This window comes from Xiphophorus couchianus, chromosome 5, assembly GCF_001444195.1.
Source record: "Xiphophorus couchianus chromosome 5, X_couchianus-1.0, whole genome shotgun sequence".
NCBI classification, from domain to species: domain Eukaryota; kingdom Metazoa; phylum Chordata; class Actinopteri; order Cyprinodontiformes; family Poeciliidae; genus Xiphophorus; species Xiphophorus couchianus.
The window spans coordinates 15,233,460-15,258,914 of NC_040232.1; the positions used below are offsets into that span (position 1 = coordinate 15,233,460).

At 37.0% G+C, this 25,455-nt stretch overlaps 2 protein-coding genes and 2 long non-coding RNA genes across 10 annotated transcripts in view; 3 read left to right on the forward strand and 1 right to left on the reverse strand.

Moving 5' to 3' along the window:
• Positions 1-10,947: 10,947 nt before the first annotated feature.
• On the forward strand, positions 10,948-13,381 carry LOC114144341 (uncharacterized). Its single transcript, XR_003595471.1, has 4 exons — positions 10,948-11,068; positions 12,516-12,567; positions 12,644-12,685; positions 13,330-13,381. It is a non-coding gene; the product is annotated as an uncharacterized LOC114144341 (long non-coding RNA).
• A 55-nt stretch (positions 13,382-13,436) lies between these two features.
• LOC114145140 (mucin-5AC-like) lies at positions 13,437-20,857 on the forward strand. Its single transcript, XM_028018551.1, has 14 exons — positions 13,437-13,570; positions 13,675-13,737; positions 13,842-13,907; positions 14,012-14,077; positions 14,196-14,261; positions 14,465-14,533; positions 14,638-14,706; positions 15,245-15,304; positions 18,473-18,765; positions 19,140-19,204; positions 19,338-19,486; positions 19,860-19,940; positions 20,170-20,516; positions 20,837-20,857. The coding sequence occupies exons 2-14, from the start codon at positions 13,719-13,721 to the stop codon at positions 20,855-20,857; spliced, it is 1,371 nt and encodes a 456-aa protein (XP_027874352.1). The 5' UTR covers positions 13,437-13,570; positions 13,675-13,718.
• On the reverse strand, positions 16,835-17,475 carry LOC114144343 (uncharacterized). The gene is made up of 3 exons (XR_003595472.1): positions 17,360-17,475; positions 17,166-17,296; positions 16,835-16,913 (listed from the first exon to the last, which is right to left on the reverse strand). It is a non-coding gene; the product is annotated as an uncharacterized LOC114144343 (long non-coding RNA).
• The window catches only part of LOC114144339 (mucin-5AC-like), a 30,383-nt gene continuing 25,679 nt past the window's right edge, over positions 20,752-25,455 (forward strand). For 4 of the 7 annotated variants that reach the window (XM_028017055.1, XM_028017056.1, XM_028017060.1 and 1 more), the window contains exons 1-6: positions 20,752-21,041; positions 21,089-21,386; positions 21,581-21,645; positions 21,828-21,976; positions 22,729-22,809; positions 25,118-25,251. In XM_028017055.1, the coding sequence (XP_027872856.1) occupies positions 20,878-21,041; positions 21,089-21,386; positions 21,581-21,645; positions 21,828-21,976; positions 22,729-22,809; positions 25,118-25,251 (891 nt within the window). In that variant the 5' untranslated portion in view covers positions 20,752-20,877. The remainder of the gene's footprint in view (positions 21,042-21,088; positions 21,387-21,580; positions 21,646-21,827; positions 21,977-22,728; positions 22,810-25,117; positions 25,252-25,455) is intronic. The other 3 variants (XM_028017052.1, XM_028017053.1, XM_028017054.1) reach the window with 2 other exon arrangements.

Sequence of the window (25,455 nt, forward strand, 5' to 3'; positions counted from 1 at the left end):
TTTTCCATAAACATAAAAGAAGCATAGATCGATTTTGTTTTGCATTTATCGTTGAGGCTGCTCCCTGGCGTGAAATGGTGTGGAGGATATTTTCTTAGTACAGTGTGGGTCCCTTAATTCCAACTGAGTTGTATTTCATCACCACAAAATACTTAAGTATTATTGCTGACCATATCCACCTCACAGTGGCCAGTGTACCCATCTTCTGATGGCTAGTTTCAGCTGAATAATGCCCATTATTAATAAAGTTCACGTTATCTCAAACTAGTTTCTTGAACTTGACAATGAGTTCACTGTACTTCAGTGGACTCCACAGTCATCAGATGTCAGTCCAGTTCCACCTTTGAGATGTGATGGCATCACAGCAAGCAGCAAATTTGTTACGGCTGCATGATATGAACTAAAATCTAAATGTTTCAGATACCTTGTTGAATCTATGTGATTAAGAATTAAGACAGCTCTGAAGATAAAAGGGGTTCAATTCTGGTGAGACGTACCTAGAATAGTGCCTGGTGGATCCTATAATATTTTGAATTGTAAAATTCAAAAGAATATCTTTCCGATCTAGTCACAAGAATCAAATCTGAGCAGTGCAAACTTTTTTTAAACCATGGGTGAAACCGTGTTTGCTCTACAACATTCCCTGTGTGTTGTCACGTTGGCTTGACACATGTAGGATTTTCTCACATTGCAGCTTTTACTGGTAACATATTTGTCATGGTGCTCGGCATGCGCACCGACTCCAGTAGTCCTCGAAGGTGATTGGTTATTGACTTTTGTTCATTCACGGTCTGCATGCTGCTGTGCAAATTTCCAGTAATGCCAGACTGAGGGAGAGTCTGTTCAAGAAATGCCACCCCTTCCTTTTAAAACTGCCATTTGTTTTCTTTCTTAATTAAGTATGCATTGTTAACTTGACATTTTGACAGCAGGGTTACCTGACACTGATAAACTGTGTTATTGTTCAACCACTGTGCTTTCAGAGTCCTATTGTACTGACTGAAAACTCAAGAACCTAGCAAATGTTTGCTTGATGCTTAGCTATAGATCATAAGTCTGTGCTGAAACTGTTCTTATATAAAACTGTGATTCACATTTGACTAAAAACTGCTGTGGCTCAGGACAGAGAAAAGCTCACATGGAATATATAAGTTCAACTAATTGTTAATCTGGCAATGTCCTCTTAAATTTTGTACCCAGAGTCCTTAGTTACCAGCATGTACACCCCTTCCTGATGTCACTGGCAGAGCAGAAAAACTAGAAAACTGACAGGTATCCGGAACAAAAAAAAAGCCCTCAGCTTTCTCCTCCTCCTCAGAATAGGCCTAAATCAAGTCTCACAGACATGCAAAACATGTCACCTCAAGTTTGCCTGCACAGGTGGTTAACGGGTCTTTTAGTGCAATGAACCAAATCTTATCTTGCTCCGAGACTGCTCTTAAAGCACCAATGAGCACTTCATACATGACAAGGCAGAAAAGAAATCGCAAATGCATTCAGAAAATCTGCATTCCACTGCAGGGAGGTCCTTTTGTGATGTTTGCGGTACATTAACCGGAACATGACGTTAATAGAAACTTACCGGATCACTTAATTAGTTTTCTAGAATGTTCTTTTTACACATAGTTTCAATGTTTTTTTAAATTTTGTTTTATAAAGTAATATGCAAAAGCCCTGAGTCAACCCTGATTTAAACTTTAGTTCAAAAGAATAGGATATTCTTTTCAGTATCCAAAGTTGTTTTGATTAGCTGTAGTAAAAGTGTTCTTAAAAGTTTGGTGCTTTTTCAGTAGAAATTCAGTCCACTGTCTGACAAACTCCTGTTGCCTGCTCTTTTTTTTTTTTTTTTTTAAACAATTTAACTCATATAAAAGCCTCCTAAACTGAAAAAAACAGGATTGTGTCTTTTGTCTCCATGTCACATAGGAGTTGGGAAAGACAATTTTATAATAAAGCAGACTGACAGACAAAAATAGTATTTTGTCTCTAGCAAGTGATTCCTGAGAAGCTTAATACTAAAACACTCAGTGAATTATCTTTACTAGATTTTTCCCCAGCCCCACATGACTGTCAAACAAATGTTCACCCATAGATATTATTGTTACACGTGGCTTGTCCAGTTTCCTGCGCATTTCGCACTATATCTTTATAGTCAGTTACAAAAAAGCATTAGGAAACCTCTAACAGAACCAGCTCACATGAGCCATTTGCCACAACCAACTGAAGCTTTTAAAAGACAGAGCAGACATGAAAACAACACAGGTCGAAGAGTAATTTCTATATTAAATAAAAAGTAAAGTGTTAATGGCAGCAGTAGTGCTTCCATTAAAATGTCACAGCTAAGCAGAGAAGCTGTGAACTGGTAGTAACATTAGGTAGATGGATGGAACAAATATAACTTTACCATCGAGCAGCCTATGTTGTCCTGGCAAAATTTGTGACAGACTGAACTGGATCATCCATGAATGGTCCATTTGGGCAATAATGTGTAATCTATGAATGGATGGATGGATATTTCGCAGGCTTTAGACAAGTGAATTACTTATTGAATTTAAAAGATTTTTTTTTTCAGTTAAAAAAAAAACCTACCTACTAGTTCTAAATCTTTCTGAAGTCTGTCTCGTCTGTCCCACTTTTTGTAAGGAGCTCATAGTCAGGCTGCTCGATGGTAAAATTATATTCTTTCCACTTCCATATTATTGCCCAAATGGTTGTCAATGAAATGTTCTGAGATTAGAAATTGCTTTTAGAAATTATGGGACTGTTCTTATGTAATACCTTGGAAATGAAAACCTTTTTACAGCTCATTAATTAGGCGTTAGCCAGCAGGTAACAATTATGAATAATGGGAAGCAGAATTGCTTTCTGTTTACTTAGCTTTCTAAAAGGTTTTGAACCTCCTTTTCTTTATATGATCAAACATTGTTCCCCACTTCATCCCACTTTATTACACATAGCTCACTTTATGAATTTATTTTCTTACATTTTTTGGATGTGTTTATCACTTTTTACTGATATTTTGTCCCAATTTTCATATCAATAGCCTGAAAAAAACCCTGACATTCTCAGTACTTTTTCCCCAACTACACACTAAATGGATAAAAGACACTGTGACAGTTGGCTAATTAATACTAATTATACACTAACCACCCCATCCCTGACTATCAAAAGAACATATATACAGCTGTGGGGATCAGACCACTGCGCTGAACCACATTGAAAACCTCCTGCTTATTCCACCAAAATTGATTTCTGAACTCTTCCTGAGTTAAAACATTAGTATTGTTCTAAATGAATATGAACTTGTTTTCTTTGCCTTATTTGAGGTTTGAAAGCACTGAATCTTTTTCGCTATTTTGACCATTTCTCATTTTCAGCAAATAAATACTAAATGTTTGCTTGGAATTTCAGAGACATGTTGTTGGTAGTTCATAGAATAAAAGAACAATGTTCGTTTTACTCAAACATATACCTATTAAAAGTAAAATCAGAGAAACTGATCATTTTAAGTGGTCTCTTAATTTTTTTCCTGAGCTGTATGCCTAATAACTGCATTAAATGAATCATATATTGTATCAGTAAAGTACAGAACACAGCCTTAAGGTAAATATTAAATTTGTTTGTTCACCAGGAAGAAGACAGCATAGTGTAAATAAACCCAACATTAACAATGAAGATACTGTCAAAACATTGATATAAAAAATAAACAAAAACAACTGTGAAGTGTTTTGTAAGACAACTTCTTTGCAGGAATTCATTTAAGAATGTGGGAGTAACCATGACCGACGCACAAGTTGGATACAGGCCAGATGTCACTTAGGCGTTAAATGTTTCCAGAAGAAATGGGCAGAAGTGAAAACAAACCTGAATGTTTGGTATGCTTGGGATGTTTATCGTCATCTTGCCATTTTAGTCTAAAATACATTTCACTCTTTAATTACATAAGAAAGAAGTTCCAACAAACAAAGTTGATGAGGATAATTAATTAGTTTAAAGTTATAAACATCAGAACAAAGGCAGGCATTGAAGACATTGGAGGTTTTATAACAGCTGAATTACTTTGTTCGTGTTAAGGTTGTGTTCAGAATGGACTTGTGTAGCAGCTTCTATACTTCTTAGATATTACACACTTACATTAATCAATGATAGGACCAACAACTTTGTCTTTTAGTTGCTTTGTTGGAAACCATCAAAGGTTTAATCTGTTTCAACCTCTTTCTGTCAGTCTTTTGGCAGCACAAACAAAATGCTCTCTGTTTGATGATGTTGGCATATGCAATTGCTTTTCATTTTCATTTGGTTTAACATTCAACAAGCTGTACAGAGGACCCTCATTGTGCCATCACACATCAAGCAGATAAATGTATATATCTTTTTATACACAGTGGTCAAAACCACTAACCGTGGGCCTGGTAACTACATATAAACAATTTAATGAAACAGTAGCACTTAAATTATAGACATGGACAGGAAGTGCACACCTGCTTGTGCATGTTCAAATGTCTTAGGCTTTGATGTGGATTGGTAGGCTGAATCTGTGTTCTGTTGGCACAATGTAGACTAGAGTTACCAACACCGCTTCTATCAAAGTTTTGAAGTCAGGTAACATTTCTCCAACTGAAGTGATTAAGAGTCGGCAAGATTCTCTGAGTGAAGGGCAGTGGGAGGAAATCCTGTAGAATGCGCTCCTGCACCAGATTCACCCTAAAGCAGGGGTGTCAAACTCCAGTCCTCTAGGGTCGGTGTCCTGCAGTCTTTAGATGTGCCACAGGTACAAAACACTGGAATGAAATGGCTTAATTACCTCCTCCTTGTGTAGATCAATTCTCCAGAGCCTTGCTAATGACCTAATTATTCAGGTGTGGTGCAGCAGAGGCACATCTAAAAGTTGCAGGACACCGGCCCTTGAGGACTGGAGTTTGACACCTGTGCCCTAAAGCATCTTATCTATAACTCTTCTACACTCTGTCAGCTCCCAGATAGAGATGTAATTTATTTAATATGCAGGTCAGAGATGATACTCAAATGGATTTTTTTTGCTGTTGGTTGATTGATTTAGCTACTTCCTTGAGGTACTCTGTGCAAAAAACTGAAATATCTGTGGGAATTATAATCTGTCAAAATGACAGATGGTCTTTAGACTTTTCTGTAACAATTTTAAAAAACGGCCAAAGACAGAAGATATTCAGTTAACCGAACCCTGCTAGCAGAAAATGTAATTGATTGCTATTTTCATCTTTCTCCTGTGCACTAAAACCACTAAAGTTTTGCCACTCAACAAGGTTTGCTTGGAAGGTCCTGCACACAAACATTTTTAAGAGCCTTATTATAATTGGAAGATGTCCAGATTCTGACTTTCTCCCTGGAAAACTTAGGACGATAAAGTGATATTCCATTTGGAACACATATAATTTTCCCTATCATCTTTTAGATACAGTATTATCTAAATGAAGATATTTCAGTTTGCAATAATTATTCACTATAAAATATATTACAAAGTCGTTCTTTAGAGCCCCAGTGTGATATTCGACTTGCACCTGAGTTTGTACCCCAAAAACCACTACAACATTCTTGTAGGGAAAACCGAGTCATATTACATGCTATCTGCATGTCCTTGGTGATGAATAAAACACTTTTATACCTTTTTTTACTGAAAAGCAGTCTAAATTTGGCTGTTGTGTTTAGCATTATGCTACTGAATAGAATAGAATTCAACTTTATTGTCATTGCACTGTCACAAGTACAAGCAACGAGATGTAGTTTGCATCTATCCAGAAGTGCTCTACGAGATATAAATATTTATTTACGGATGTACAAGACTATGTATGTATGGACTATAAGGGGTTATAGCAAGAGATATAGATATTGTGTATAAATATAAATATGGGAGCTATATGCACAGATTATACAGAATATACAAGAATGTTAGGGAATGGATTATAGATAAATAATGGCAGATAAAATTTACAGGTTGTATGTGTGTGTGTGAAGAAAACAGTCTGTGATGTGTGTGTGTGTGAGGATAGTCCATGTGTTATTGTTGTATGAGAGGATAGGGGAGTACAGTCCTTATAGTTTATGTTTTATGTCAGGAGGCGACAGCTGTGGGAAAGAAGCTGTTCCGGTGCCTGGTGGTTCTGGTCCGTAGGCTTCTGTAACGCCTCCCAGAGGGCAGGAGGGAAAAGAGTGTGTGTGCTGCAGATACAATGTAGAAATTCCAGACTAATTCTCAAAGCAAACATTTTATTGTGCAGTGTACATTCACTGCTACATTGTAAGGGTTACAATAACCTCTCTTTTTTTACTCCCCCTCCTCTTTTCTGTATGCATGTCCTCTAGTTGTGTTTAAAAGCCAGGTATTGAGGGATTGAAGCTGTGAATATTTTACTGCAGATATGTGTCAGTCTAATGCACCACATAGCATCTTATTTGTTCTACTTTTCCAATTCAGCATGCCAGTATCTTCCATTTTCCTTGATCGGGACCTCATGTTGGATTCCATAGATCTCAGAAATCGGAAATAGGATTAAGGAAGTATGCCAAACTTATTCTAAAGATGTTCTAGTTGAAAACCACTTGGATCTGTATATTGCTGAATTTAGAGACTAGACTTTCTACTAATAGTTGTTCAGTAAACATGACTTATGTATTTTTTAACATGTTAAAAAATGGTAGGAACATATTTGCGATTAGATCTTGAAAAAAACACAAATGTACATCTGAATTATTCAAATGTAAACTGACAGAATATCAAATGATGTTTATTGCTTCAGCACCCATGATGGATTTTGAAGTCATGGCTGGTCAGAAGCCTCTCGTTTTCCTCAAGTCAAAGATGGGGCAGGCTTTGTGGGTATGAGGGCATTTTTGTTTTCTGATACTATTTGAGTACAAATGGAAGACACGATCAAACTTCCTGTGATAATCAAGGGAAAATAAGGGTTGCCGTATTTCCCTCATACTGTTTACAGCTTTGATTCTATGCTACATCTACGATGTCTTCCCTTTATGTTTTTGGAAATTTGGATATTTTATTTTGGACTTATTTTAATTTTATAGAATTCCATTTGCTCCTACTCATGTAAATAATGATTAGGAACATCATTATTTACAACTCTTTGCAACGGTTATTCATTGCAAGAAATGGAAACAGAAATCATGGTAGCAGTACAGCATCCAAAACAATGGGGAAAAAACAGTAGTAGTGTTTGAGCAACTCAGCGCAAAATTGTGCTGCTATTACAAAAAAGGTATTATTATAGTAGAAAAAATCAATAGTTCCTTTCATAACTTCTGAGTTGTTAAGAGGTTCTAACTTGAGTTTGTAAGTCATGGTGACAAATTATTTTCAAGTGACATATCTTAGAACAAGTATGCTAGTTGACAACTGAAAAAAATAATCCTTTTAGTACCAAAAATCAAATGCAAATTCAGAAAAGCATTTATAATATTGTTTGGGTAGTTATCGTGTAAATGCACCTTAGATATGATTTATGATTAGTACATTTTATTCAGTCGCTTGAGTCTGTACAACAATTCACTCCAGGAACATAAGAAAAAACAGATACAGAACAATTAAGTCTTTACTGTCAGGTGTTTCAGTGTAATGTTGTCAAGCTGGCTCCTTGTTAGAGGAGCACCACACCCAACAGACTGGAAGTCCTCCATTCTTGTGAAAGATGGCAATATGAAACAAAAACCTATTTACTAACATCCTCATTCAAACAATGGGCAAGAACCGTGTAACAAAACATGATTAAGACTATTTGTTGTTAAAAAAAACATGAAGTGTTTTCACAATTTATAGATTCACCAGCGGTCATAACAAGGAAAAGTAAAGATCGGATATCTCAAATTTACTTTTTCTCCACAAGTGGCTAGAGTATCCAAAGAAAGAAATGGAGAAAAAGAGTGAGGATACTTAGGATACAGTCTAAGTCCAAGAAGGTACCTGAGATGTTCCTTTACTTAATTTGATTGTACCATCTGAATGTCCGTACTGGTCACTGCTTGTCATTCTCTTTACCGTTTGTGATTATTGTCCTTGAAATTTTTTTCAAAGACTTCCGTGTTTCCTTTCCTTTAGTTTTAAAACCATGAAGTCAGTAATACTGGCTCAGTTCCTGCTTCTGGACTTCAGATGTCAAAGGGTCGATGTCAAGACAGTGTACCCCAATTTCATGTATATTTAATACATGGATCTTAAATATACATGTATCATGTATTATATTTAATACATGAAATTGGGGTGAAAACCTGTAAGTGGTGTTGTGATGGTATGCCATATACAAGAACTAGTTAAAAGTTCAGTCTAAGCCTATTGAAGCTGATAATTGATGTTCATTGTTCACTATGTACAAATTCTGATTTCAAATGACACCGACCCTGCTTTCAACTAAAATACATTTAGCATGTTTTTCTTTTACAATACAATGTCTTCTAGCTCTAAATTTAGGCAGATGGTGTCATATGTCATAGTGTTACGGGTTGTAAACCTCAGCTTTGGTGGTTGAGGCCACCAAAGCTGAGGTTTTACTGCTTTTAAAGTTATCTTAATAAGATATGTTCATTTTATTTTACAGCAGCTGATGTTTCCCACATAATTACACCAACTGGTCACTGCAAAGTAGAGCATCCTGTAATGTTTTAGTCAATGTTACTTTGCCATGTTAAATTTAAGTGGCAATGAAGAATGCATTAGTTTGAATTTGTTCATGGTTCACTCCACTTCAGTTGTAACTATCTCTTCCTGAGTCTCATTTAGCCTGTATTTCTGTTATGAAGAGTGAGGAAGGAAGGGTTCAAAGTTTCTCTATGATGCCGTGATCTTCTGATGGGAACCTCTAGCGCTGTGATGTCACAAAACTCATATAATCTCAAGCTGTTTTCTTGAAAAGAATAATGAGTTATCTGCGCTCCAATGGCCTCTACAGTTAAGAGTTCAACACACACCGGGAGCGACATCAATCCCTCTCCATTCATTTCCCATGGAACTTGCACAATGAATCAATAATTGCTCTCCATACTCCAGGGAAGTGATCAGCAAAATTGTTGTATGTGAAATGTTGAGCTCATACACGTATGTGCACATAAAGACCAGGAATATTACACAAGAAAGTTGAAAAATGTTCAACTTTTGTCGCTGCTGTCGCTATCGCATTTCATGTATTCAAATCAGCCTGAATGGCGGAAAACTGTTGCTTTTTGATGTCATTTGTCGTTCCCTGTGTGTCAAGACCTTTACCCTATCTCAATCCAGGAGACCACCTTTGGCATGTTGTGGATAATAATACGAGTAAGACATACTAAGGTGGAAAGGAATAAATGGCCTGGACTTACTTAGGGTGTAAACTTTTACCTCATATGTAAGTCCAGGCACTGCTATTAACATAAATGGTCTCACAAATGTGCTCTTTTCTTCATTATATTTGCATGGAATACCTACTTAAATTTTCATGTATAGTTTTGTTCAGTATTAACTCACATAAATGATGTTTAGTTTTAATACTAGATATTGAGTATTTAAATGCAAATGTAAACATGCTAACCTTATCAAACTTTGCAAAAGGTGGCCGAGCTGAACAGACGAAGTCAGTTCTCATTGTCACATCATACGTGACAAAAATCACATTATCATATGTGATTCACATGTTCATATCATTATAGAGTCAGGGAGTTGTTGTCAAAACTCCCTGACAAACTTTTCATCCCCCTCTCCATGCACACCTATTGTGTGGTTAGTCTGAATTTCATGGATGTGTTTATCTATGCAGAAACAAATTCTCTACTTTCATGAAGACGTTCGGTAGCATAGATAGTCAAAACACTGTTTTTTCAGTAAGAGAGTAGATTTTGAGGAGCAATTGTTTGATGGCGTGAGGAAGTACGTACTGAAATATTAGACTCAGACCTGCTCAGATCTGTCTGATGCAGCAGGAGAACAAGTCACAGATGCCTTCTATTCCTTTTCTTTTTTCTTTTCTTTTGACATAAAAAATAGATTTTCCAACCTCCTCTTCCAAACTTGTAGTAGTTGTTCCTCTCTGCCATGATTGCTGTATTTGTACATCACAAACAACAAAACATCATGACGTACACTGCAGTAGGAGGAGTAGCTTGTGCATCTTGTGGATTGTGAAAGATCTGTGCGAAAACGAACATCCGACTTTGCATCAGCAGTTAAATTTTGGTCCAACCATGCTGGCCCCTGTAGTCTATATTGTTAAGATAACAAAGATTTATCTCTGCCTCTTTATATTAGTTCGTTTACTTGTTGCTCAGTAAGTAGTAGATTATTTCCAAAAATATGATTTTGTGGTTCATGATAGTCATCTTTTACGTCATGGCAGGAATGAAGGTGCCTAAAAAACGAAGTGCCATGCTTTTCCTGATTCAGGTACTTCACCTAAAATTATATTTCATAAAATATAGTCTTAAAAATTTCACAACTGCAAACTAAACTCAAGAGTTAACAATAGATTTTAAACTGTGTTGATATAAATTCTTTATTGCTCAAAGTTAGGTTCCCACAACTAGGTCTTGTCCTTTAGGATAGTTTGTCAAATGTTTCCTTCTGAGTTTCTGCTTATTTCTGCAGTTTCCTTATTGGTGTAAAGTTGATTTATGGTAACAATTACAAACTGCTTGGAAGACAAGGTAACAACTCTAAATCACAACTTCCCAAGCACTACTCATGCATTTTGGTATATTAAACTGCTCTAGTAATTTAAATACTGCTTCTGTATGTGCCATCCAGATAGCATAAATGCTGACTGCATTACTCATCACACTTTTTGGGCCTTTTTCTTAAACCTACGTCAATGTGAACCTCATCCTTCCTCATCCCGCCTCTGTCTGGATTGTTTCTGGTATCTTACATGAAGAGATGAAACGAGTTTAGCTAGTTAGGTTAGAAAAAGAAAGAATTTGTTGCCTCCTTTAAAAAGCCTCTGCCACTGATAACTCCTCATTTCCATCATCTGGCTTGAGTCAGAAAGGTGTTTGTTGCCTTCTTTTTCCAAACTGTGGTGACTGTAAGGGACTTGTGGGATAGTTGGACTATACTGAGGTAGGGGAAAAATATTACTTATTTATCTTATTTATATTTCTTGTTTCAAACCCAAAATTTAAACTTTCAAAGATGAGAAGTCAATAATTTGTGGGAAGAAAAAGAGCGCTTTCCATATTTTTTAAATGTTAAATTTTCTGAATGAAGCTTAGACTTGTTGGGTTACTTTGCAACTGTTGAAATTAATTTAACATCCTAATTGCATTTTTGCACATTGGCTTTGCATTGTTTTCTGGTACTTTAAATGAGAATTCAGTAAATGATGACAAAAAAGAATGACAGAAGAGACAAATCACACATGTGAAAAAACATTATAATGTGTTATAGGTACAGCAAACAACTGATTATTAATATGTACATATTTAATTTATTGGTTTTGCTGTGTGGATACTTACTATATAAAATTTTTGTAGGAATAAAAAGCAGTTGTGGTCTAAAATTGGAGAATTTCAAACCATTTAGGATTTTTACTTCATCATTGTATTTTGGCAAATGTCTGGTAATTTAACCATTAAATGTCTTACAATAAGAGGTCATCTATGGAATAGGAGAAGGTCATTATCAAACACCTTATCTTGTCCTACAAATATTTAGAAACACGCAATTATGAATATCCTGAAAACTAAAAAAACAGATTATTGTTGTTTCTGAGTACATTAAAGGGCTATTTTGGATCCTAATTAACATCAAGGAGCCAGAAAGCAGTGAAATATACAATTGTTTTGTCATTTTTATTATTAGTTTGATTTATCTGTAGGTACTCTGTCAGTGACTCAAAACCAAGAACTTAAATGAGAAATTATAGCTAAATGTTTTATCTACAAAAATGAACATTTTCATTTTATATTCATTCTATTTCTCATTTGAAAGGTCCTGGAACTTAAAGAATCTTATCTTTTTATCACTTGTCATCATAAAATATTTATATAAACATACTTTATAGGTGACAAAAAGGATGCTGTAGCTTCTGCAGTTATATAGAAATACTTAAAGAACGCTGCTTAATTACAGTTTGTCATGATTGTTTGCTAAGATTTTAAGATGGTTAAGGAATTTGTTTACACTGTTTGTCCTGTGGAAAGTGGATACACCTGTTAATGGAATCTTGAACTGCAGCTGCAGATAGGAGACTGCTTTTTCATGTGGGCAAGAAGTTTCACAAACTTTCCTCTGGAATGCTGATGTACCCAGTTTGACCACCCTGCACTAGCAAAGAGTGTAGTAAATCTCTTAAGATTCTGCTGTGAGTTAATTAATCTGTTTCAGGGTGAGAATGAGGATACAAAAGTGGTGCAGCCATATTCACTGAATAAAAGGAACTTTTGTTCTGGTGAACATCTCAACCTCTTTCCTGGGTCCATTTCAAGTCCCGGATACAGTAGATTTACAATGTTCTGCAAAACAAAATATCATTAAAATGGTTTTATTCTGAATATATATTTCACAGAAAGCTGACACTTAGAGGATGGCACCTCACATGTTCCTTCTCCTGTTAGCAGGTAATGGAAATGTTAAAGTTCATATTTGAATATCCATATGTGGCTGAGCTACCCATTGATCACTGTTTTTCTACAGGTCTAATAGGAGCAGCAACAGCACACAATGATAATACAACAGGTAACACATTCAGATTCACTGCATTACTCAAATTTTGAAGTTTATTGTTGTGATTTCACAGCGTATTCTATCAGAATAGCAAAAATTTATAACAATGCCAGGAAAATATAAAGGAAATAATCAGAAAATTTTATTTTTTTAAAATCAAAAATTAACAGACAAAGCTACAATCAGTAACTAGGCAAAAGCAAATAATTGCTATTTTTACAAATAAAAGAGGGGGACATTTTTTTAACAGTTAATAGGTCTTCCTCTAGCCTTGAATTTATTTTGATGCATAATTACTGGATATTATTTCAATAATCCCTAAGGTTTCAAAGTTATCCAAAACAAGCCCACTTGTATGTCAGTTCAGTCAATGAGTAACATGGCAGTACATAACATTTGCCACTAGAGGCCAGTCACAATGAATGAAACATCAGGAAAAGTATCATAGATAAAAATATAATTTGTTATTTGTGCTAGATAATACTCATAATTGGTTTGGAAAATGACAAAATATAACTAATAGCTGATGCAAACTATAGTAAGATTTCTCCAATTTCTCCAGAATTTCTCCATTCATAAAACAAGAGAAAATGACTTCACACTTTTTCTTCTTCAGCTACTAGAAGACGTTTTAGGGCAATCACATCAATTTGCAGAATCAGGCAACCTAACAACTATATTACCAGAGACCATGGACTCAACACAAAATTTCCTCATTTCCTCCTTGGCAGTTTTACTTCCACCACATTGAAGCTATAATGGTGATCTGATTGTTTGCTGTACAACAAATCTAACAAGCTTATAATAAGACATCTGTATTCAATTCAACAGTCAATGGAACAGAGTCAACAACCACTGGTGCCACAACAACACAAGTGACTCAGTCAGCAACCTCAGGTAGTTTTACTTCTACCAAAGAGAATCTGTAATGATGATCTGATTATTCACTGTGCAACAAATCTCACAATCTTCGAATTAAATCTCTTCATTCATGTCAACAGACAATGGAACAGAGTCAGCAACCAGTGTTGCCACAACAACACAAATGACTCAGTCAACCTCAGGTAGTTTTACTTCTACCACAGTGAAACTGTAATGGTGATCTCATTGCTTGATGTGCAACAAATCTAACAAGTGTTGAATGAAATCTCTTCATTCACTTCAACAGACAATGGAACAGAGTCAGCAACCAGTGAAACCACAACAACACAAATGCCTCAGCCAACAACATCAGGTAGTTTTACTTCTACCACAGTGAAACTGTAATGGTGATCTGATTGTTTGCTGCACAATAAATCTAACAAGCTTTCAATAAGACATCTGTATTCAATTCAACAGCCAATGGAACAGAGTCAACAATCACTGGTGCCACAACAACACAAGTGACTCAGCCAGCAACTTCAGGTAGTTTTACTTCTACCACATTGTAACTGCAATGATAATCTGATTATTTTCTGTGCAACAAATCTATTAGATCTTATTAGCGTATATTTTAATTAAATCTCTGCATTCAAATTGACAGCCAATGGAACAGAGCCAACAACCAGTGAAACCATAATAACACAAGTGACTCAGCCAACAGTCTCAGGTAGTTCTACTTCTACTACAATGATACCATAATGTTGATCTGATTCTTTGCAAAATATCAATCAATAATCAATGAAACCACAAAAACACAAGAAACTCAGGCAACACTTTCAGAAAATTCTACTTTTACTGCAATGTACTTTATCTGATTATATGCTGTGCAACAAACCCAACAGGCTTTTATTAAAATCTCTGTTTCTGCAGCTAATGCAACAGAGTTACCAGCTACTGTAACTCCAACAACACATCAACCAACTCAGCCAACAGGTTCAGGTAATCCTTACTTTCCCACAGTCAATATGTTATGATAAGCTGATTGTTTGCTGGGCAACAAACCTAGAAGCCATTTAATAAAATTATCACATTTAATTTCCCAGGCAATATGACAGAGTCCCCAACTACTGTAACTGCAACAACACAACAAGCAACTCAGCCAACAGCTTCAGGTATTCACATTGTTACCAAAATCAAACTTTTATCATGACCTGGTTGTGTGCCAATCAATTAAATATGCACCACTGTCAAAACCACATTGCATTTCCTCCTATTTTAATAATGTCCACCAAATCTTTAAATTAAGCTCTATTTTTCACTTCAGGTACACAGTCTTTTTTATTAATAAGATAGAAAAGGCTTTATGGGCCCTTGTGTCCATGCAGGAATTTTGTTGCTAAAGTAGTGATGTGCTTACGTTTAGCTGGAAATGATTAATTTAGTTTTTTACAATCCTCATCAAAATCAAAATCCTCATGGTAGTTTTCAAATTAGTATGTCTAATTGTTAGACAAAAATGTATATGTTAGTAGGATATTGATCCCAAAATAATTTCTATTAGTTTATGCTAACTTGTTCTGTGCTTAACTCCCAAAATTATTTTAAGACATGTTGCTTTTGAATAAATAAATAAATAACAATCTGTAGATTTATGTCACTACATAACCCATATTTAAATAAATATTATTCCCATGAATATTGTTCTTTTAGGTAATGTAACTTCAGAGGCAGTCACTAACATAACTACACCATCAATCACCACCATGGCAGGTAATCAAACATTTACTTTCATCAAATTCTCACTGACTATTCCAATAACTTTTCACGTTATCCTAAATTTAGGGATTGCTTTTTGAGTTTAGCTTGTTGGTTAGATTTTTTGTAGTGAACTGATTTGTTCATAACATGTGTGATAACAAGTCAACACAATCTCATCCATTCTTAATGCAACCTCATCACCAGTAAGTCCAACCTCACCAGCAGCCAACGTCACCTCACCTCCACTCGCTGCAACTTCTGAACCAATCAGTCCAACGTCACCAGCAGCCAACATCACCTCCCATCCACTCTCTGGAACTTCTGAACCAATCAGTCCAACGTCACCAGCAGCCAACATCACCTCACCTCCACTCACTGCAACTTCTGAACCAATCAGTCCAAAGTCACCAGCAGCCAACATCACCTCACCTCCACTCACTGCAACTTCTGAACCAATCAGTCCAACGTCACCAGCAGCCAACATCACCTCACCTCCACTCACTGCAACTTCTGAACCAATCAGTCCAACGTCACCAGCAGCCAATATCACCTCCCATCCACTCACTGCAACTTCTGAACCAATCAGTCCAACCTCACCAGCAGCCAACGTCACCTCACCTCCACTCGCTGCAACTTCTGAACCAATCAGTCCAACGTCACCAGCAGCCAACATCACCTCCCATCCACTCTCTGGAACTTCTGAACCAATCAGTCCAACGTCACCAGCAGCCAACATCACCTCACCTCCACTCACTGCAACTTCTGAACCAATCAGTCCAAAGTCACCAGCAGCCAACATCACCTCACCTCCACTCACTGCAACTTCTGAACCAATCAGTCCAACGTCACCAGCAGCCAACATCACCTCACCTCCACTCACTGCAACTTCTGAACCAATCAGTCCAACGTCACCAGCAGCCAATATCACCTCCCATCCACTCACTGCAACTTCTGAACCAATCAGTCCAACATCACCAGCAGCCAACATCACCTCACCTCCACTCACTGCAACTTCTGAACCAATCAGTCCAACATCACCAGCAGCCAACATCACCTCACCTCCACTCACTGCAACTTCTGAACCAATCAGTCCAACGTCACCAGCAGCCAATATCACCTCCCATCCACTCACTGCAACTTCTGAACCAATCAGTCCAACGTCACCAGCAGCCAATATCACCTCCCATCAACTCACTGCAACTTCTGAACCAATGAGTCCAACGTCACCAGCAGCCAACATCACCTCCCATCCACTCATTGCAACTTCTGAACCAATCAGTCCAAAGTCACCAGCAGCCAACATCACCTCACCTCCACTCACTGCAACTTCTGAACCAATCAGTCCAACATTACCAGCAGCCAACATCACCTCCCATCCACTCACTGCAACTTCTGAACCAGTCAGTCCAACATCACCAGCAGCCAACGTCACCTCACCTCCACTCACTGCAACTTCTAAACCAGTCAGTCCAACATCACCAGCAGCCAACGTCACCTCACCTCCACTCACTGCAACTTCTGAACCAGTCAGTCCAACATCACCAGCAGCCAACATCACCTCACCTCCACTCACTGCAACTTCTGAACCAATCAGTCCAACATCACCAGCAGCCAACATCACCTCACCTCCGTTCATCTCAATTTCTGAACCAGTCAGTCCAACATCACCAGCAGCCAACATCACCTCACCTCCACTCACTGTAACTTCTGAACCAATCAGTCCAACGTCACCAGCAGCCAACATCACCTCACCTCCACTCACTGCAACTTCTGAACCAATCAGTCCAACGTCACCAGCAGCCAACATCACCTCACCTCCACTCACTGCAACTTCTGAACCAATCAGTCCAACGTCACCAGCAGCCAATATCACCTCCCATCCACTCACTGCAACTTCTGAACCAATGAGTCCAACGTCACCAGCAGCCAACATCACCTCACCTCCGTTCATCTCAATTTCTGAACCAGTCAGTCCAACATCACCAGCAGCCAACATCACCTCACCTCCACTCACTGCAACTTCTGAACTAATCAGTACAACATCACAAGCAGCTAATGTCAGCTTACCTTCACTCACTGCAACATCTGTACCAGTCAGTCCAACATCACCAGCAGCCAATGTCACCTCAACTCCATTCACTGCAACTTCTGTACCAGTCAGTCCAACACCTCTAACCAGTAGATCTTCACCAACAATTACCATGAATTCAACAACAGTAAATATAACATCAACATTACCCATTCCCACATCACTACCAGGTAATTTTCTGTCAATAATTGATTTATATGTTGGATTTAATAAGAGAAGTATGACAGACTTGCCACATGTGTACCTGCTAGCTCTCAAATTGCAAACCATACATTTTTATAGTTTACATTGCTCCAAAACTACACCAATCATGCAAATTCTTACCGTCACACCAGCGCAATCCAAATTTAATGGCAATGATATCCTGGATAAATGTTTGTGATTGTATGAGTCGTCAATGTCTTCAATTCACATTCTGAAGTATATCATGTATTTTTTCTCTTCTGCTTAGAAATTACAACCTATGGATAAGCTGCTATTTTACTCTCAGGGACTACCTGAACACAGCTCAATCAATCAATCAATCAATCAATCAATCAATCAATCAATCAATCAATCAAATTGTTTTGTATAGCACATTTCAGCAACAAGGCATTTCAAAGTGCTTTACATCATAAACACAAAAGCAGAAAGTCATGTAGCTTAGAATCAACAATCAAAGCATTACATTAAGTGAAGTGCCATTGTTATATTCTTAATTGATTATGTTTCAAGTACAACTCTAAACAGGTGGGCTTTTACCTCAATAAACATTCTCCAAAAAAGATGTCCCCAACAGTTAAAATGAGTTTACTAGCTGTTAGTAAAGCAGCACACAATGCCACTTGTAAGTTTCACTTAGTTTGATTAAACATGATGAAACTTGACCAAATGTGAGTCAGTGCCTATTTATCATAAAACTGAACCTCTTAACACAATCTCAATACTATGTTTAAATTACTAAAATTAATTCCGTATCAGTTTTCCCAACTCTACCACCAATCAGAGCAATTACAAATAGTCTTTTGAATCATCAATCTGTTGACTATTTATGTATTGGGAAAAATACATAGTGTTAAGTAATAATTTTAAAATCTTTTTGTCCTGCTTAGTAACCACGCAGCAAACAGGTACAACTTCACCAACATTCAGTGAAACGCCACTATCTACTCTGTCACCTGTCAGCCAAACCTCAGCACCTACCATCGCAACTTTGTCATCTACAATGCCATCAACTAAACCAACAACTACTACAACTGCTGCTACAACTACAACCACAACACCTGCACCACCACAAAAGCCAAGAGTTATATTAGAATTTAAGGTGCAGCAACAATACAAAAGGGAGTTGGAAAACAAATCAACGCCGGAGTTCAAAGATCTTGCCAAAAATGTGTCTTCAGCAGTAAGTTTATTGTTCAAAGTTGTTTGTCATATTCTATTGTACGTTTTTAAAGACAAGCATCCAAAAGATTACAGCATTAGATAAATACTAGTGTACTATGTTTGAAAAACAATATAACAAATATTTTAAACTAACACATACTTTTATACTGATGCTAGAAATAAACCTGCTTACACAATCTGTCATGTATGTTTTTATCTAAAACTCCTATTTATCTAGAAAATGGGTGCCTTTTACAGAAACATTTCTAAACATTTTTAGACTGCAATAAAAATGCATATGAGGAAAAGGTAATATGGCTAAAACTGTTACATTTATATAATGAAAGATAATTTATCAATTTCTGGGTTTTTTTCTCCTAAAACTCTTAACAGCTTGATGCCGTCTATTCCCAGAGATTTGGATCTATTTTCAATCGAACTGAAATAAAAGGATTCAGGTATAAAGATGACATTTTCAGCCCTTTATTTTTCAAAAGCAGTGCACTTGCTTTGTAATGCAGAAAACTATTTAAAAGTGAATGGAACATAAGCCAATGGAACATATATATATATGAATTATTTGTGTTGCAGAGAAGGATCGATTGTCGTCGATTCTGAGCTGATATTCAATAACATCACAGAAATACCGAATGCCAGTGTCATTGCTGAATCTTTAAAGAATGCAAGCTCCACCCCAGGTTTTGGCCTTAAGGTCAACATATCTACTATTGCTGCAGCTGGTAAGGTTTATTTACTTCCACTTAAAAATGTTGACTCATGTAAATTGTAGCAGAAACTGCTAGATCTATTCTTTTACGTTAAACATACTCACCTTAGCAATTACATCAGTCTGTCAAAGTAAATCATCAAGCATTAGTAAGAATGCTTGTTCAGTTCACTGCAAAGTTAATAGAGTAAAACATTTGTATTTGATTTTTCACGATGAAAAAATGCTCAGAAAAATCCCATGTTTAAAACTTTTTGCATCCACGCCCCAGCCTTACTCCAAGCAAAACAAGTATGAAAACAAAGTTCAGAACAAATTTAAGAACCACCAATAACCAATAGCAGAGTCATAGTTATTTATCTGTTATTTCTTTCTTTTTATTTTAGTTGAAATATCTACAACTCCATCACCCACAACTGCCATCCCAACTACGGCTACAACATCAGTGAACATGACATCCATAACAGGTATTTTCTATTATTTGACGATTAATATTATGCTTTCTTTATTTTAACAGACCATGGTTATGTAATTATCTCCTGAAATTAACAATGAATGCAATGTATGGACAGGTATAATATTTTGAAAACTGTTTTACATAGTTATATTAAACTAAATGTAATATATTCTTACCTCATGAACATTCACAAATAACTTCCCTAATATTCAACATGACTTCATCACAACTTAATGCAGCCTCACCAACACCAGATACAACATCTGTACCAGTCGGTCCAACATCACCAGCAGTTGACACCACCTCAACTCCATTCAATGCAACTTCTGTATCACTCAGTCCAACATCACCAGCCGGTGACACCACCTCAACTCCATTCAACGCAACTTCTGTATCAGTCAGTCCAACATCACCAGCAGTTGACACCACCTCAACTCCATTCAATGCAACTTCTGTATCAGTCAGTCCAACATCACCAGCCGGTGACACCACCTCAACTCCATTCAACGCAACTTCTGTATCAGTCAGTCCAACATCACCAGCCGGTGACACCACCTCAACTCCATTCAACGCAACTTCTGTATCAGTCAGTTCAACATCACCAGCCGGTGACACCACCTCAACTCCATTCAACACAACTTCTGTATCAGTCAGTCCAACATCACCAGCCGGTGACACCACCTCAACTCCATTCAATGCAACTTCTGTATCAGTCAGTCCAACATCACCAGCCGGTGACACCACCTCAACTCCATTCAACGCAACTTCTGTATCAGTCAGTCCAACATCACCAACCGGTGACACCACCTCAACTCCATTCAACGCAACTTCTGTATCAGTCAGTTCAACATCACCAGCCGGTGACACCACCTCAACTCCATTCAACACAACTTCTGTATCACTCAGTCCAACATCACCAGCCGTTGACGCCACTTCAACTCCACTCAATGCAACTTCTGTATCACTCAGTCCAACATCATCAGCAGTCAACATCACCTCAACTCCGTTCAATGCAACTTCTGTATCACTCAGTCCAACATCACCAGCCGTTGACGCCACTTCAACTCCATTCAATGCAACTTCTGTATCACTCAGTCCAACATCACCAGCCGTTGACGCCACTTCAACTCCTGTCAATGCAACTTCTGTTCCAGGCAGTTCAACATCACCAGCTGCCAACATCACCTCACCTTCATTCAGTACAACTTCGCAGTCCACTGTGTCACCTGTAAGCCAAACGGCTGCACCTACCATTGCAACTTCCCCAACAACATTGCCATCAACTATGCCAACAACAACTACGACAACTCTTGCTACAACTATGACTACAACACCTGCCCCGCCACTTAAGCCAAAACTTAAGTTAGAGTTTAAGGTGCAGGAAAAATTCACCCAGGAGTTGTCAAAAAAAGAATCACCAGAGTACAAAACCCTTGAGAAAAGAGTGACTGTTGAGGTAAGTTTGGTTCTTATCATTTATAATTGTCATATTCTTCATGGCATTACAATGTTTTAAGCTTTAAAATCCAGCATTCCAAGACATTGCAACGTTAGACAATTCCCAGTGTGCCATTTTTGCAAAACACCGTGATGTATGACACCATGATATATATCTATTTACTGGTTTTTTTCTCCTAAAATTTTTAACAGCTCGATGGAGTCTATAACGAAAAATATGGGTCGAAATACAATCGATCTGTCATCAATGGCTTCAGGTATAAATAAGACATTTCAAGCAAGTGAATTTTTAAAAGGAGCATAGTTGTGACTTCATGCAAAATGTTCCTTGTCATTTCAGTCATGATAAGAGCTTTTGTTGCTTTTTATCTGCCTGATATAGTTTACAATATATACTGTATATATAAACTATGGGAAAAATGTTTTATTTCTGTTGCAGAGAAGGATCAATTGTAGTTGACTCTGAGCTGGTCTTCAATAATGAGACAGCACTACCAAATACCAGTGATGTTGTGGAAACTTTAAAGAATGCAAGCTCCAGCCCAGGTTTCAACTTCACCGTCAACATAACCAGTATTGTTGCAGAAGGTAAAGCCTACTTCCACTTTCAAAATGTTGAAACTGCTAAATTTGTGTTTCTTTGTTAAGTATTCAATTTCATGTAGAGTTTACAGGGTTGCCAAGACTCAGTCTTATAGGAAAAGACTCTGACCTTTCCTTATATTCTCCATCTCTAACTCTGTCCGGTTGTATTTCACTTTAACTAAGCAAAGCATCTCCAATCAAACCAAGACATTTTTTCTACACAGCTCTCTGTGATTGTATTAACACGGTGGTACTTGAACATTTCTCTCTGAGCTTCTGATCACTCTGCTGATGGTTGTAGTTTTAGTGCTGCTGCTCGAGTATGACACAGGGATTTAGGTGGTCAGGATACTCTAGTTGAGGCAGGTTTATGATTTGGTCCTCTGTGCTTTATCACTCAAAAAGAATTATTCATGTCTGTGTTTCTATGTCATTAGTTAGCTATGGTCAGAGGATACTGAGTACTTTTGAGTTTGGATCCCAGGAGTTTCCAAACTCAAAGAGCAAATAAACGTATTCACCTCAGTAATCCGATTTATCTGTTTAACCAAATCATCAAACATTAACAATACTTGTTCATTTAATTCCAAAGGCTTTATATAAAACTAATATATATACAGTATATATATATAGCACATATCTATGCTCCCATCTTACTCTGAGCTCCACCTAAAAGCTTAGAAGTGGGAGAGAAGGCTTTGAAAAAAATCCAGCAATACCAATAACTAATAGTGTGTCTTTTTTTTACTTCTCAGTTGTAATACCAACTCCACTACCTCCTGTCCCAACTACAGCTATAACAACACCGACAACAGCGAACATGACTTCTGTAACAGGTATTTTCATAAAACATTTGAAAACAATCATTATGCTTTGTTTTGTTTCTTTTTTTACCAGACCATAATTGTTTCTTAAAATGACTAATGAATGTAATGTCTGGATATTTATAATATTTTTTAAGTGTTTCACATCATTCTTTTGAACAAACAATATTATAACCTTTTCTCATAAACATTCACTAACAAGCTCCCTAATAATGAACATGACTTCACCATGACATACATCAGCTTCACCACCAAATATACCTTCACTGTCAGATAGTTCAACCTCACTTCCACTCAATACACCTTCACCATCAGACCAAATACAGCAGTTAACATTCCATTGCCTCCTCTCAATGCAACTTTAACCTCAGTCAGTCCTATGTCACCAACAGCCAATATCACCTCACCTCTCCTTAATTCAACTTCTTCACCCATCAGAAACATCCATTGACAGTCATTATAAGATCACCAGCAGGCTATAGTTTGGCTTCTAATGAAGCAAAACTGAATGCTGTGAATGGAAGGTTATTGAAAGATCAAAGAGCACAGCAGTGTGAACAAGGAATGGTACATTTCAATATGCAGCTTATGGTATTTTAAAAGTATTAAGAAAAATCCAGATCTGTTCTATTATACTTAATACTGAGCTGCAATTTGCAAATGCTATTTCTGTGCCAGACATTCAAGCTCTAGCAAATGCTCTTGTGAATGCAAGTGATATTCCCATCTTTACCTTCACAATGAATGCATCAAGTGTTGTTGTGAGAAGAGAGAGTATGAAGTAAGAAGCTTTTGTGGGAACTTTACCAGTAACCAGTTTAAAAAGATTTTTGGTGAAAAAACAACAACAACAACAATAATAATAATAATTAATAATAATAATTACAACAAATATGATGAATATGTTTCAATATCACTGAAAGGAACATCAACACAATCAGCAACACAACCAGTTACTCCAGCTACAACTAGTTTGCTTGGTTTATTCCTTCCTACAACCTTTGAAGTCTTAGAGACTTTTATTGTCTTTTGTAATAATGATAATAATAATAATAATAATAATATCTTTCCAACAAATAGAAAGTTTGCTAGGTAATTTATTGTACTTCTCACTAAACTAACTTCATCCCCACTAATTGCTCACCAGACAGACTTCATCAGCATCTCAGGCACTATATTTAATTCACATTACCTAGCTATAATATGAATGCAATATAATTTGAGGGAAACTTCACCAGAAGTTAGTATGACTTTACTAAATAGAATACCAATAGCACTAAAACCCTTTGAGTCTAGACCAATGGGTTATGGGTTTTCTTATTGAACAAAGCAACATTCTTTTGAGTGTTGTCTTGAAAAATAAATATTAAAAGCACTGCAGATACTTGGCTTGTTCCCATAGGCAACCTATGCAATGTTAAAGTCCTTGGATGTCCAGTCGAGGGATCCGGGTCATGGCACCAAATTGTTGTGGAAAAAAACTATTTTACTAAGCACTGTCATGTGAAATCACGCATGTTTATTCATATATTGTGCACAATACAGAGAGCTTGTAGAACAATCAATAATGAAGCAGGTCTGGGTGAAAGGCTCTGCCAGGCAGAGACAACACATAGGTTTTATACCAAGGTAAGGAATCCCAAACATGGGAGAGACAGTCTAGTTCTGATGCAGCTGTACCAAACAACTTCCAACCTTGTACATGTAACCCAAATAGTTCTTTTGGTGAAAGTTCACAAGCATTTAATATAAAATAATCAGTAGATGTTAACTTGTAGTAAATTTCCACCACACTACAAGACACAACCCTTTCCTATAGTTTAACTTCCTCTAGAAAGGAGAGATGAGGTGATTTTTGTACATTCACTCAATTTAACTCTGCCAACAGTTGATGGTGTTTTCCAACTGAATAAAGAAAGTCCTATTGTGTCATGAAATATAAGATAATTATTAAAAGCACCACAAAGGCTAAGCTTGGTTTATTCCTTGCTGCAACCTTTGAAGTCTTAAAGATTTCTTAAATGTTTTTGTGATAATAATAATAATTATAATAATAATAATATCTTTCCATGAAATAGAATTTTTTCTAGGTATTTTACTGTACTTTTCACTAAACTAACTTTGTCGAGTCAGACTCACCAGACAGACTCTATAACATCAGTATAACAAGCATTATATTGCATTCACATTACTTCGCATTGGTCTTAAAGATTTCTTAAATGTTTTTCTTTTTGTGATTATGAATGCAATGTAATATGAGGAAAACTTTGCTTGATTATGGTTTCTAATGAAGCAGTGTCCCATGTGACTTCACATCCAGCAAATGCAACAACACCAGTAACCACCGTGACCCCATCTCCAACCAATGCAACGACACCGTCAAATGCAACAATACCAGTAACCATCGTGACCCCATCTCCAACCAATGCAACGACACCGTCAAATGCAACAACACCAGTAACCACCGTGATCCCATCTCCAACCAATGCAACGACACCGTCAAATGCAACAATACCAGTAACCACCGTGAGCCCATCTCCAACCAATGCAACAATACCAGTAACCACCATGACCCCATCTCCAACCAATGCAACAACACCAGTAACCACCATGACCCCATCTCCAACCAATGCAACGACACCTGCAAATGCAACAACA